Source organism: Uranotaenia lowii, chromosome 2 (assembly GCF_029784155.1).
Source record: "Uranotaenia lowii strain MFRU-FL chromosome 2, ASM2978415v1, whole genome shotgun sequence".
Lineage (NCBI taxonomy): Eukaryota > Metazoa > Arthropoda > Insecta > Diptera > Culicidae > Uranotaenia > Uranotaenia lowii.
This window is the reverse complement of record NC_073692.1, coordinates 144,300,040-144,312,539: the sequence shown is the minus strand read 5'-3', so window position 1 is coordinate 144,312,539 and position 12,500 is coordinate 144,300,040. Positions and strand designations below refer to the sequence as shown.

At 38.9% G+C, this 12,500-nt stretch overlaps 3 protein-coding genes across 4 annotated transcripts in view; 2 read left to right on the top strand and 1 right to left on the bottom strand.

Moving 5' to 3' along the window:
• Positions 1–773, top strand: part of LOC129744614 (fatty-acid amide hydrolase 2) — a 4,190-nt gene extending 3,417 nt beyond the window's left edge. The window contains exon 6 of the mRNA XM_055737232.1: positions 1–773. Coding sequence (XP_055593207.1) covers positions 1–641 — 641 coding nt within the window. The 3' untranslated portion in view covers positions 642–773.
• A 150-nt stretch (positions 774–923) lies between these two features.
• On the bottom strand, positions 924–2,382 carry LOC129744615 (BLOC-1-related complex subunit 6). The gene is made up of 3 exons (XM_055737233.1): positions 1,873–2,382; positions 1,308–1,815; positions 924–1,221 (listed from the first exon to the last, which is right to left on the bottom strand). The coding sequence occupies exons 1-3, from the start codon at positions 2,231–2,233 to the stop codon at positions 1,176–1,178; spliced, it is 915 nt and encodes a 304-aa protein (XP_055593208.1). The 5' UTR covers positions 2,234–2,382; the 3' UTR covers positions 924–1,175.
• A 4,999-nt stretch (positions 2,383–7,381) lies between these two features.
• LOC129745107 (S-adenosylmethionine decarboxylase proenzyme) overlaps positions 7,382–12,500 on the top strand; it is a 41,985-nt gene continuing 36,866 nt past the window's right edge. For both annotated transcript variants that reach the window (XM_055737952.1, XM_055737951.1), the window contains exon 1: positions 7,382–8,104. In XM_055737952.1, coding sequence (XP_055593927.1) covers positions 7,956–8,104 — 149 coding nt within the window. In that variant the 5' untranslated portion in view covers positions 7,382–7,955. The remainder of the gene's footprint in view (positions 8,105–12,500) is intronic.

Genomic DNA, 12,500 nt, shown 5'->3' with positions numbered 1-12,500 from the left:
TCAATAGTTCGGGAGACCTCAAGTGTAGTTCGGTGCATTCTCAGCTTCAGCGAGCAATGGATCGGGTAGTGAACCATTTCCAAACTCTTTCTCCGGACGGGGTGCAGAAAATAACCCTCAAAGGAACCGAAAAGACCAGCAAAATGTGGCGCTATTGGATGACACAGGAACCTGCAAGCTTCAATAATTTGCTGGGAAATGGCAAACAACTTTCCCCATTGGTAGAACTAGCTAAGAAGCTTACCGGTAACAGTGAGTACACGATGGCTTCCGTGTACTGTCTGATTGATAGTATTCTACCACCGGAGGACGCGGACAAAGTCAAAGAAATCACTCGACAGTGCGATCAGGAGCTGACAGAGCTGCTGGGCGATGATGGGGTATTGTTTTATCACAGCACTACCCATTGTGCCCCGTATCATTACTCGGCGTTCGTTAACGTGTACAACTTTAGCTACTGGTGCCTGTGGAATGTGCTACACGTCCCGGCTACCCAGGTCCCACTGGGTCTCAACTCGGACGGGTTACCTTTGGGAATACAGGTTATTGCTGGCCGCAATCGTGATCGTCACTGTTTGGCCGTTGCAGAGGAGATCGAACGAAAGTTCAATGGACACATTCCGCCGTTTATTATAGATTAATTTTTTGTTATTTATATATTTTATACTTTATAATACACATACTGGGTTGAAGGTACTCCAAGAGAAGATTTAGGTAAAAGTGAAAGAATTTATTGAAATTTTGAAATAAATTATTGAAAAGCTTTAACAAAACTATTGATTATGAAATTCCAGAAAGAAATAACTTGTTATCGGATATACTTATCAACAGTAGAAAATCTCGTTATATGGGTTTGAAGTAAGCTGCATCAATGGTCAGAATTTCGTTCACTTCTATTACGAATGAAAATACACCAATCATTTTTATCGGTTATTATAAATACTTAAAGCGTCATTGACAGAATCAATTTTCATAATATTTTTATACGTAATATTATCTTGTAAGAATCATGGCTATAGTTAATTCAACAATGAAATGAGCACTGTTGACTGATGTGAAGCTTATTTAAATCATATTATGCTAACATCACAATAACGGTTGCTAAACAAGAACTTACGGGACATTCAACGTAGGGGACAGGGAGCTGCTATGAACGATGTAAGTTGGTGTCGAAATTAAACATTACTTTCAAACATATCGACCAGCCTTTTAATCTCTCGTCTTTCCGGGTTGCAATTGGAAAAAGTTTTCGGTGTTAAATTTGAAAGTTCTTTAAATTTTCGAAAATACGGGAAAATAATACTTACATTCGTCCGGCGAGCGCTTCTGCCGGTTTGATGGCTTTGGAGATTTCTTCAGCCTTGGCCATGATTGTGTACATGCATTTGATGTTAGCGTCCATACAGTCGGTTAGTTTCGTTACCGAGTTTTTGTAAATCTCCACGTTGTCCGCCGTTATCGAGGATATTGAGTGGAGCACCGAGCACAAACTTTCGCTGAGGTTGTCAACCGATGCGGCCAGCGCTTGAGCCTCCCGTTCTACTTCGTTCAGCACATTCGGATCAATCTGGTTTAGATGTGGGGGCATCATGAAGGGCCGGGGAATTAAACCACCGTAGCTACTGAGCCCTCCGGTAACGCCAGTCGCAGCAGATGGAGTGCTCTGACGGGAGCCAGATGGATTACAGGAATCTTTACGGGTTACCGTCACCGGACTGGCCAGTTTAATTTTATATTCTAGATTTTCTGCAACGAAGTGAGTCATGTTGCCGTCCACCCGTACCGTACCTTCCAAATTGTATGGAAAAGAAGCGTCTGAAATTAAAAGTTCTATGAACAATTCATTCTATCGGAAATAAGACATCGTTCAACCACTCTTTCGGCTATCACAATTCAGGGAATCAGGTCGCTTTCGGGTCTGGGAGGAAGATGACGAAGACGATCCAGATCGATCTGGTTGATGATCAGCACTGTTTTGGTGATCTCCGCCATCCCCATCTGCCGTTGTACCGAAAAAATTCTGCGTATATGCAATCTCACTGTATGAAGCAGTCATGGTAGCTGGTACATCGTCCAACTCTTCAGCATCCGGATCAGAGGGCTGGACACATCGATTCTCCATCGGATTCTGATCAAATTTTGTGTCAGTAGCTTCGGAATTCGTACTCGTTGTTGGAATGTTTACCGCAGGTGAAGGATTGATAAACGGATTGTTACCTTCCTCGTTTGACATTTTCTGCTAGAACTGTCCGCTTTTGCCACTAAATAAACTAATGACTAGACTATATTTTAGCGATGAAAAACCAGAAAAATCCAATTATTAATTTTTTTATGCAATTTTAGCTACCATTTTTTTATGTAAACAAACAGCACGAGCAGAATTTACACTGAAAACTGAGAACACCTGCACGCTCATTTTTTTATAACCATTTTCGAGTTTTTTTCAACCGTTTTATGGTTTTTTCCTAAAAACAACGATTATTGTTATTTTTAAACCATAGTGAACTGTTGAATTTCAACCATTTTAAAAGTTCTAGCTTAAAACCAAAAAAAATGGTTAAAAATTCTAGAACATAGAAAATTTTTCTTTTTTGATCGGTCCGCCATTGTTTCTGCAAGCATCAACACCTTGGAATGGCTGAGAAAAATTATCTGCCAAGGAAGTATCCCCCGAACGAGGTAAATCCGGATGGCTTAATTTCGAAGAAATCGTGTCCAAGGCGTAAGAGGTGAGTGTTTTTTATTTTATGTTAGCGGAGCACCTTTTTGAGTGTTATTTCTCGTTTCTTTGTTTACAGGTTCTCCGATGAAGACGACCAATTCCTAATCCAAATTCCGGAACAAACGCAGCTAGCTGGAGCAGACGTTCTAAATATCGTGTTAGTTCGGGAAACAGGATGTATCACCGGGATCTTATCGCGAGCCGGATGCTTAGTCTGACAAATTCCAGTCCGTATTCAACTGGGGAGACTTTTTGTTCCGCGCACTCATCATCGTCCCCCGCTGTTCCAGCTAGCCCAAAGGAAATCATCGAAAAAAATTGCTTGGATTCTTATTCAAATATTTTGTAATGTTCAGGAAAAGTGATAAAAAGTTATTAATTTTATAAAATTTGGAATAATAATTTGAAAAAAACACATCAAATTCATTGCGGAAATGTTCCTTCTAATTTTCAAAATAAATAATCGCGTTCCCTTTTTCTGAAAACGGTTATTTTTCAAGCATTTTCCACCTATACGAACACGGTTGAAAAATAACCATAATCGAAGTTCTCCACCAAATCTCATTTTATGAGTTTTCACTGAAAAGTCATAAAACGACTTAACCCACAGAACTTGGATTATGGTTATTTTTCAAACAATAATGGTTCAATATAGCCGAGCGTGTGGAAATATTTTTCTCTTCACCGTGGGGTCAAATGCTTAGAAAATTGATTTTTAAGGAATAAGATTGTTTTCGAAATCAAATTTGTGTTTTAAGTTTCACATACGACGTGCACGCTCCTTTTTTTAAACTCAAAATTAAGTACGACCGAGGTTCAAAACACAGTTCGATTCTATGAACTTAAAGTTAAGTACCCTTTTTCCTCCTCGCGATTGTTCAAAATGGAGTTCGAACTGCGAACTCAAAACTAATCCCATTCGTGCCATTTTTGGCGAGCCGCATTTCAGGTAGCTACGAACAAGGGCATAAAAAACGGTTCAAAAAATGGTACTCGCTTTTGAACTTAGTTTTGAGTATGCTTGTCAGAACTTAGTTTCGCTATTGCCCAATCAAACTCAAAGCTGAGGGCTGACTGAAGTGCTGTTTGACCGTGCACGCTCCTTTTTTTAAACTCAAAATTAAGTACGACCGAGGTTCAAAACACAGTTCGATTCTATGAACTTAAAGTTAAGTACCCTTTTTCCTCCTCGCGATTGTTCAAAATGGAGTTCGAACTGCGAACTCAAAACTAATCCCATTCGTGCCATTTTTGGCGAGCCGCATTTCAGGTAGCTACGAACAAGGGCATAAAAAACGGTTCAAAAAATGGTACTCGCTTTTGAACTTAGTTTTGAGTATGCTTGTCAGAACTTAGTTTCGCTATTGCCCAATCAAACTCAAAGCTGAGGGCTGCCACTGAAGTGCTGTTTGACCGTGGTCAAATCATAGTTCGATTGTACGAACTAAAGTTGAGTTCCTTTTTTCCTCCTTGCGATGATGGTTCAAAAGGAAGTTCGAACTGCGAACTCAAACTAATCCCATTTTTCCTTCGGCGAAGGAGCAAAACTGAGATCGATCTAATGAACTAAAAATTGAACCCTCCTCGCGTGTGTTGAACTGGAAGCACTTAGCGAGTTCGGCTGCGAGAACTGCATTTTGGGTAGCTACGAATAAAGGCATAAAGAAAGTTCAAAAAAGGGAACTCGCTTTCGAACTTAGGTTTGAGTATGCCAGTCAGAACTTAGTTTTTGCGTTTGCTCAGTCTTACTCAAAGTTGAGGGCTGCAACTGAAGTGCTGTTTTGAACCAAAACTACTTAATTTTGAGTTTAAAACAAGGAGCGTGTGGACAACTTAGGAGGAGGATGAGGAGGAGTAGGAGGAGGAGGATGAGGGGGGGGGGGGGGGTGTATGGAAATGTTCACGCTTGTCCACGGACAACTCGCTAACTTTCAGCTACTCATTTCAGAGTGACGGTTACTCAGTTGTCGCCAATACCGCACCTACTCAGTTCTGACTAAACGGCCTTTACTCAACAGCCCTTTTCGCGACAACTGAGTCATGGTTACTCAGAATGCGCGAATAATTCTGAAGCGGTTTTGGGCCGCTTTTTTCATGCTGAAATACTTAAAACCGATTGAATTGAAAAACTTAAACTTAAACAGTTAAAATAAGAATGAAAACATTAACGTTCACAATGTTTTTATTTTGATTATTGAAATCAACAATGAATGAAAAAGTGAATAAAGAAAATAATAATTGAGGAATATTTAACTATTTATAATTTAAGAACATAGTGAAATGTTGAATTTCAAGCCAGCCTCAGTGTTTAAAACTTCTTAAGATTTTAATTTTTGATTCCCTCAATTCCCTCAACATTCCTACGGTTAAATCAGAGGAATCGAAATTAAAACATCTTAGGAGGTTTTAAACTCTGAGACCAGTTCAAAATTCATCTTTCAACTATTTTTAGTTACTAGCTAGAGAAGATTTTTCATTTTCACCTGAGATGTACCGCTACCTTCATTCACTCTGTTAATTTTGTAGACAGAACTAAATTTAGCTAAATGGCCTGCAAGGAAATCCAATACTCAAAGTGCTGTATGATAGAAACAGCTGGATCAACTTATAAAACTGTGGATTTTTACTTTACCTCAAGTGTCGTGTTAAATTTTGAAGAATATTATTTTATTATTAGTTTTGCAAATTTTGAGTCTTCTTCAAAGTGAAACAATCAGGCTGATATATTTTTTTTGAAAAATTTGGATATTGTGCAATCTTTTGCTGTCACAAAAAGCGGTTAGCGAGTAGAAAAATAAAGAAAACTGATTTAAATAGGTACTGATTTAAAATATGGCAGAAATGTACCAATCCACTGATCTAAAGTTTGCAGTCCCTTTTTGTGCGCTGCGCATAAAATAATCCACACCCTCATTTCTGACACTAAAGATTTTTGAGTGCGAAAATAAGTTATTGTTAATGGGAATTTTGATTGCTGTGCTTTAAAACTCTCAATTGAGTACATGTGTCCCACAGTGTGATAAAAAATGCTTTACATGAGTTTTTTCTGCTAACAGTGTTCACTGTGTTTTAGTTGCATTTCTGCCGTCATATTTGACGGTGGCGCTTATTTTTTTTGTCTCCCGGTTTTCATAAGAGTTGGGAATCTTTATATAAACTATTTTTGACCGAGGTTCAAAACATAGTTCGATTCTATGAACTTAAAGTTAAGTACCCTTTTTTCCTCCTTGCGATGGATCAAAACGGAGTTCGAACTGCGAACTCAAAATTGATCCCTTTTTTTTCCTTCGACGAGGGATCAAAGCTGAGTTCGAACTTATGAACTAAAAATTGAACTCTCTTTGTTTGACTGAAAACACTTAGCGAGTTCAGTCCGAACCGGAACAGCAACCAACGAACACGTCGCAAAATTATGTCGTTCCGGAACAATTACCGGAAAACTATGAAGAAACTTTATAATGAAATGCATGGTCACCGTGTCAGCGTAAAATTTTGTCCGTCATTGTCATCATATGGTGAGCGGCTTGGAATGTCCGGAAACTTCCGGATGTTGTTTACTTCCCGTGGGAAGTAACATCCGGAAGTTTTCTTTGACCGGGAATGTCAAAACTTTCCACCGCTCTGTAATTGCAATGCAATGTACCGGAACAGCAACATCCGGGTATAACAAATTTTAATCATCCTTTAATTTCCTGAAAATCAGCTACCCTCGAAAAAAGGATAAATCCGAGTTCGGCTGCCGAACTTAGTATTGAGTATGCCTATCAGAACTTAGTTTTGTTATTGCCCAGTCAAACTCAAAGTTGAGGGAAGCCACCGAAGTGCTGTTTTGAACCAAAAATACTTAATTTTGAGTTTAAAAAGAAGAGCGTGCAGTAAGCGCTTTGGAGGTTATTTTTAATGCTCTTTTCGAACACGTGAGCAAGTGCACGTGGGAAATGACGGAATGCTATTAGCAGTTTTCACTTCGTCGCTCGTCGGAAATAAGCTCTTCTATTTAAAAGTTCTAAATAACCCCATGGGGTTATAAAAATATTGAACTGATGGGCGATGGGCGCGCTCGCAATCCCGGTATACGATTTCTCGTGTGTTAAACAGAGAAAGCAATAGCCTTCACTCCAATTTCACTCCGATTAGCTGTCATTCTTATGGAAATCTGTGTAAGAGTAAAGAGCACGCTTTATTCTTTTTAGCAGGCCCAATCCCAATAGGTGGGTTAAAACATTCCAAAGATGACTTGTTCTGTTTTTGTATGCAAATTTTTGTTTTTTAAAAAGCTCAGCCCGCTTAACACTGGAAATTTGACAGTTTTTTTTGGAGCGACACGTACACTTGTGCATTAATGGAAAATTTCCGGCTGTATTTGTAAGCCGGTACCAAACTCATACTACATTGAAAGATTCTGGAGGCATCACAGGCAGCTGATTGGCTCCAGTCGGAGTGCTGTTTGGGAATTTTAGGGTTAGGTTTAGACCAATGTTGAGGTCTCCTGTTGCTTCTTGCACATTGGGACTGGGGGCACTGGCGTATCTCAAGTAAAATCAAATCTCGCTAGTGTTAGTGAAGTCTAATATTTTCCCGGCGTGCGCATGATTTCCTTTCCTTTTTTACCGCACACACTGGGTTCATGCTGGCTGACCGACCGATCGTTCTGTAGTCAGTCTTCGGTTAAATTTTGTTGTGGTCAGACCTACCTAGGGGACACTCGGACAGCTTAGGAAAGGTCCTCTCTCTCGCGGCTAATCGATTTTAATGGCACATAAAGATAGAGCCTAAATTCGTACAGGAAATTGTAGCTAATGGTTTCTTTTTATTGAATAATTGTCGCGGAAAAGTGTTGCGACTTTCCTGTGAAAGTAGTTTTCCAAATCGGGTTTCTTCTGTTTCGTTTTTCATTTTTTTCATCCGTCATTTCTCCCGGGGCAGTGGATCGATTTTTCGGGTTGACGGTGCAAACGTTGCCAAAATTGTAGCTGCTCATTTGATGTGCGAAAATTGTCCATCGGAAAAAAAGAATAGTGACGGCAAAAAGGGAGGAGTGTAAATTTTCTCTTTCGTTTTCTCCTTGAGTATTTTCGTTTTTGGTTTTCCCTTTGAGTTTTCCAATTTTATTTTACTGAGCTTCGTGCAAATCCAGACATCGGAAGCACGATCATCGGAGAAGCTTTTAAAAGCAAAAATAGTGAGTCCAAGCTAGATTCGACTTAACCGGATAGAAGAACCCGGAAGAAGAATGGCGGAGAACGAGAACTTAAGTAATGGGAACAGTAGTAGTAGTAGCAGAGAAGATATGCACTTTTTCGAAGGAGTCGAAAAGCTGTTAGAGATCTGGTTCGAACCGAATCCCTCTAACAAGAATGCAGATCTAAGAATGATCCCTAGGTAAGTAGCTTTCTCAAGTCCTTTTTACTTCGAACAAACTCATTATCAAAGATAAGATCAGCTTCCTATCCATTTGCAAGTAACTTATTGAGAACCGATTGGTTCCTTCTGCCCGTTGTTCCTCCATGTGAGAATCAGTCTCACATGGCAACAGTCATGCCTTGCCTTGTTCTCTTGCATCATGGTATTGAGGCAGGCTGTATACCCGTCCGTGTACAGCAAAAGGCGAAAAACGTCCTTCGCTTCTCGAGCCAGCCAACCAACCCCGTTGCCTGATACTGCCTGTGTAGGTATCAATCAACAACACGTCTGTCGCATCAGCAGGTTTTTGCATACCGACATCGTCGTCCGGCTGATGTTTTCGGCATTGAAAACGTAAACTAAATGAAACTTTTTTTTCGTTTGCCGGTACCGATTAAAAAGTTTTGATGAAAGTATAATTTGGTGGTATTTTAGGATTAAAATTTAAATATAAAAACGAAGGTCTAACTACACATTACGCAATACAAATAATGCTGGATGCACTGAACAAAATCCGGCTATAAGGTTTATTAGGAATTTTAGTGTTTTCGCACTAAAAGAAAATCCAATACTTTTTATCAGAAGAAAAATGATTTATTTTATCAGAATTTTCAATGAATGTTAATAGAGAGCAGAATTATTACGATTTATTATTAAAACTAGTGTAATGAATGGTTCCATCATTGAAATCAAATATACCTGAAATTTAATTTCTATTTCTCATCTTATTTATTCAAATAAACAAATTTAACCAAAATTATTTTATTTAAACATTTATTAAAAAATCAAGATATTTGAAAAGTAACACTGCACTGCACTTCAAACACTTTTCATGGATGGTGGGACACAGTTTCATGCCTGATCCATGTTGATCCTGGCTGGTACATGAATCCAGATTCAGCGGATTGGGTGCTGTTGTTCTGGTGGATTGGAGTTTCCTGGAAAAAAAATCCGCATTAAGTTTCAAACGAATTATGTTTTAAAAAATGAACTACCTATGCATGGCGAAGAATGGAACCGTGCACGTTCTCGCTGAAGTCCGGATCTGTTTTCCTTCGCTGCTGTCCCTCATTTTAAGACCCGTGTTTTACCTGTTAGAATAAATATGAAAATATTAACACCAAGAAGTTCAGCCATTCCACTTTTCTAACTTACGCTTATAAATGATTGGCTTATATCACAGCGATGAAATTTAAGTTATTTTTGCTGCCACTCAACTGGTAAAATCCTCCGGCGAAAAATTACCACTGGCTAAAACACAAACAATCGTTCTTCTAGGATTATGTTTCCCAAACAAATTAACAGAGATTGATACGGATCACGACTCAGGCACGCCAGCATGTGTACTAACTTCAGAATGATGAAATGTATTAGAATTTTATATATGTTTTCCTAGGTATAACAGCTTTTGATATTCATTGGATTTGTCTTTATTTCGTAATGGATTTATCGTTAACTTCTATCACACACTGAATGATAAGATTTATCAGATTGACCCTTTAAATTTTATAACCCTATTTAGTTTAATAATTATTGGATTGTCCTATACATTTCACCAAGTGAGTGAGCCAGATATAATTTATTGGATTTTCTTATATTTTTGAAAGGGTAATTTAGTAGCTAAAATTTGACTGTGAATAATAAGATTTATTAAAATGACACTATAAATTTAATCGCCCAATTCGGTTCGTGGGCGTCAACCTGATGGGGAGTATGACATTTGGCATAAAGCCATTTGGCATAATGCCTTTTGGCATAAAAGCCATTTGGCATAAAAGCCATTTGGCATAAAAGCCATTTGGCATAAAGGCCATTTGGCATAAAAGCCATTTGGCATAAAGCCATTTGGCATAATTTCAGCTTATCGAGTGGTGACTGTTTAAATAAACTTGCAATTTTTTTTCAAATTTTGCGGCGTTGCCGCAAACATCGAGGATACAGGGGGTGAGGCGGCATAAAGCCGCCGAAGCTCCCCAATCCGAGGAGGCCGCCGACCCGCCGTCGGAAGCGGCGGCCTTATTACATTGGTCTAGGTCTACTGGGGCCTCCTAGGTTTACGTGAAAGCTAGGGGTGATCCCGTAGCCCCGTCCGCCGCGCGATAGCGCGAAGGACACACTTTCAAGAAAGTTCGAACGCGCAGCGTGAGGAGTCGGTTCAAGCTTAGGTCTAAACGCCTTACTTTTTGCGGTTCTACAAAAGTCAACACCAGCCTCCTCACGCTGCGCGTTCGAACTTTTATTAAATATTGTCCTTCGCGCTATCGCGCGGCGGACGGGGCTAAGGGATCACCCCTAGCTTTCACGTAAACCTAGGAGGCCCCAGTAGACCTAGACCAATGTAATAAGGCCGCCGCTTCCGACGGCGGGTCGGCGGCCTCCTCGGATTAGGGAGGCTCGGCGGCTTTGTGCCGCCTCACCCCCTGCATCCTCGATGTTTGCGGCAATGCCGCAAAACTTAAGAAAAGAAAACATGCAACGTTGTCCGAAAAGTGAATCTCAACGTGATCACACGAAAAAAAAAATTATGCCAAATGGCTTTATGCCAAATGGCTTTTATGCCAAATGACCTTTATGCCAAATGGCCTTTATGCCAAATGGCTTTTATGCCAAATGGCTTTATGCCAAAAGGCATTATGCCAAATGGCTTTATGCCAAATGTCATACTCCCACCTGATGTGTTGCGTGCTGAAGTCGAATGTAAATTTTATGAGATTTCTATTTGAGACCTCTCTGCTCTTTTTGTCGTTAAGTAAATCTTTAAATGAAAAAATCGCTTCTCGACCTAAAGGCTAAGATCAAAGGATAGTTTTGATGAATCATTTTTCATAAGATTCATCCAGAAAAATCTAAACCTTATGTCTGTACAATTTGGCATACTTGACAAATTTAACACTTTGCACTTGGACACCTAGCTTACTCCAAGCACAGCGAACAGACGTACAGGCTAACCCACGAAACTTGTGTAAAATTTCCAACGACCATGTAGAACTAATTTTTGTTTTATGGTTGGGTCACCAGATGTCTCCAAACACGCCAAAGAGAACTGTCAAAACAAAACTGAGAAAAATATATACAAAATTTTGGTCAGTTTTGAACAGGTCGTATGAATTGTTTGGCATGTTTCAAGAGAATCGCTGTTAAAGTTTCGTAACACTTTCGTTACGTTGCATAATACAATAATATCTTAAAAGTTAATCGCTATTCCCTTCAAGCTAGAAGTACTCAATAATGAACAATGGGATGCAAAAGTGATATTTACTTGGAAGTAATCCGCTTCGAGATGTCTAGAATCAGTTCTGATGGGTTAGGCTGATCGTCAAGAATGTTCCTAATTGACTGGATATAGCCGATTTGTCCTCTGACCTGATCAAGAAGTGCAAAAACTTATTTCATAACTGTTCGTTATTTTGACTGCCACCGTAGTGCGAAAATAAAAGAAAGTGCAATTCTGTCCAGTCAAAAGCAACTCTTATTACATTTAACTAGCAATAAATGTAATCCGTCTATTTTAGAGCGGCCTTAGTTTATTTATTATTAAGTTCATATACGATTACGCCTTTTCGAAAACTGGGCTTTTGGAAATTTGATCTGTAACTTTTGAACGGCGCAACAGTTGTTGCTCATTCGTCACTTGAAACCATGACACCAAACTCGGATAACATTCGAACTGTCGATTCTCTAAAGTCAAGACGACCAAAACTGGAATAAAAGCTTTAGGTGCATTTCAAACTTAAATATGTAATGATACGTTTTTCCATTTTGTACTTATTTAGAGGAATGTCATATAAAATGAATTAACACTTTCTTAATTATACATTATTGTCTTCTATAATCGTTTTATCGTAAGGTTACTATAAGTAACTAATTTTGTTTTTAATTAATCTTAGTGATAAACTCGGTCGAATAATCTCCCTGGTTTTAAGAATGAGCTAAGATTACCTCCATAGAAAATGGAAGCATTCTGCTAGCTAAACTTAAACTTGTGATTATGCTTAAATTACTCGAAAAAAATAATTATGAATGAAGAATAAAATATTCTCATTCAAGTTCCAGAAAATATGCATTGACTGTAAAGAAGGTGCCTGTGTGCCTTTAAGTGGAGCATTGTTTGTCTTTTTTCCATCGTTTGTGTCAACGCTGCTAAAACAGTGCAAGGTACCTATATACCTACATATAACACCATCTACGGTCGTGCGATATGATCACGGTATGTGAACGTGAATTCCAATCCATTCAAACTACAACGTTACCGTGGTGTTCCAGTACGAATGACTGATTCATCAGGTGTGATTACCTTATTTTTGAGTATTTTTAAAACATTGCATAATCTCTAGAATAAATGTTAAAAAGCTTATTTGATATTCTGCATTAATGT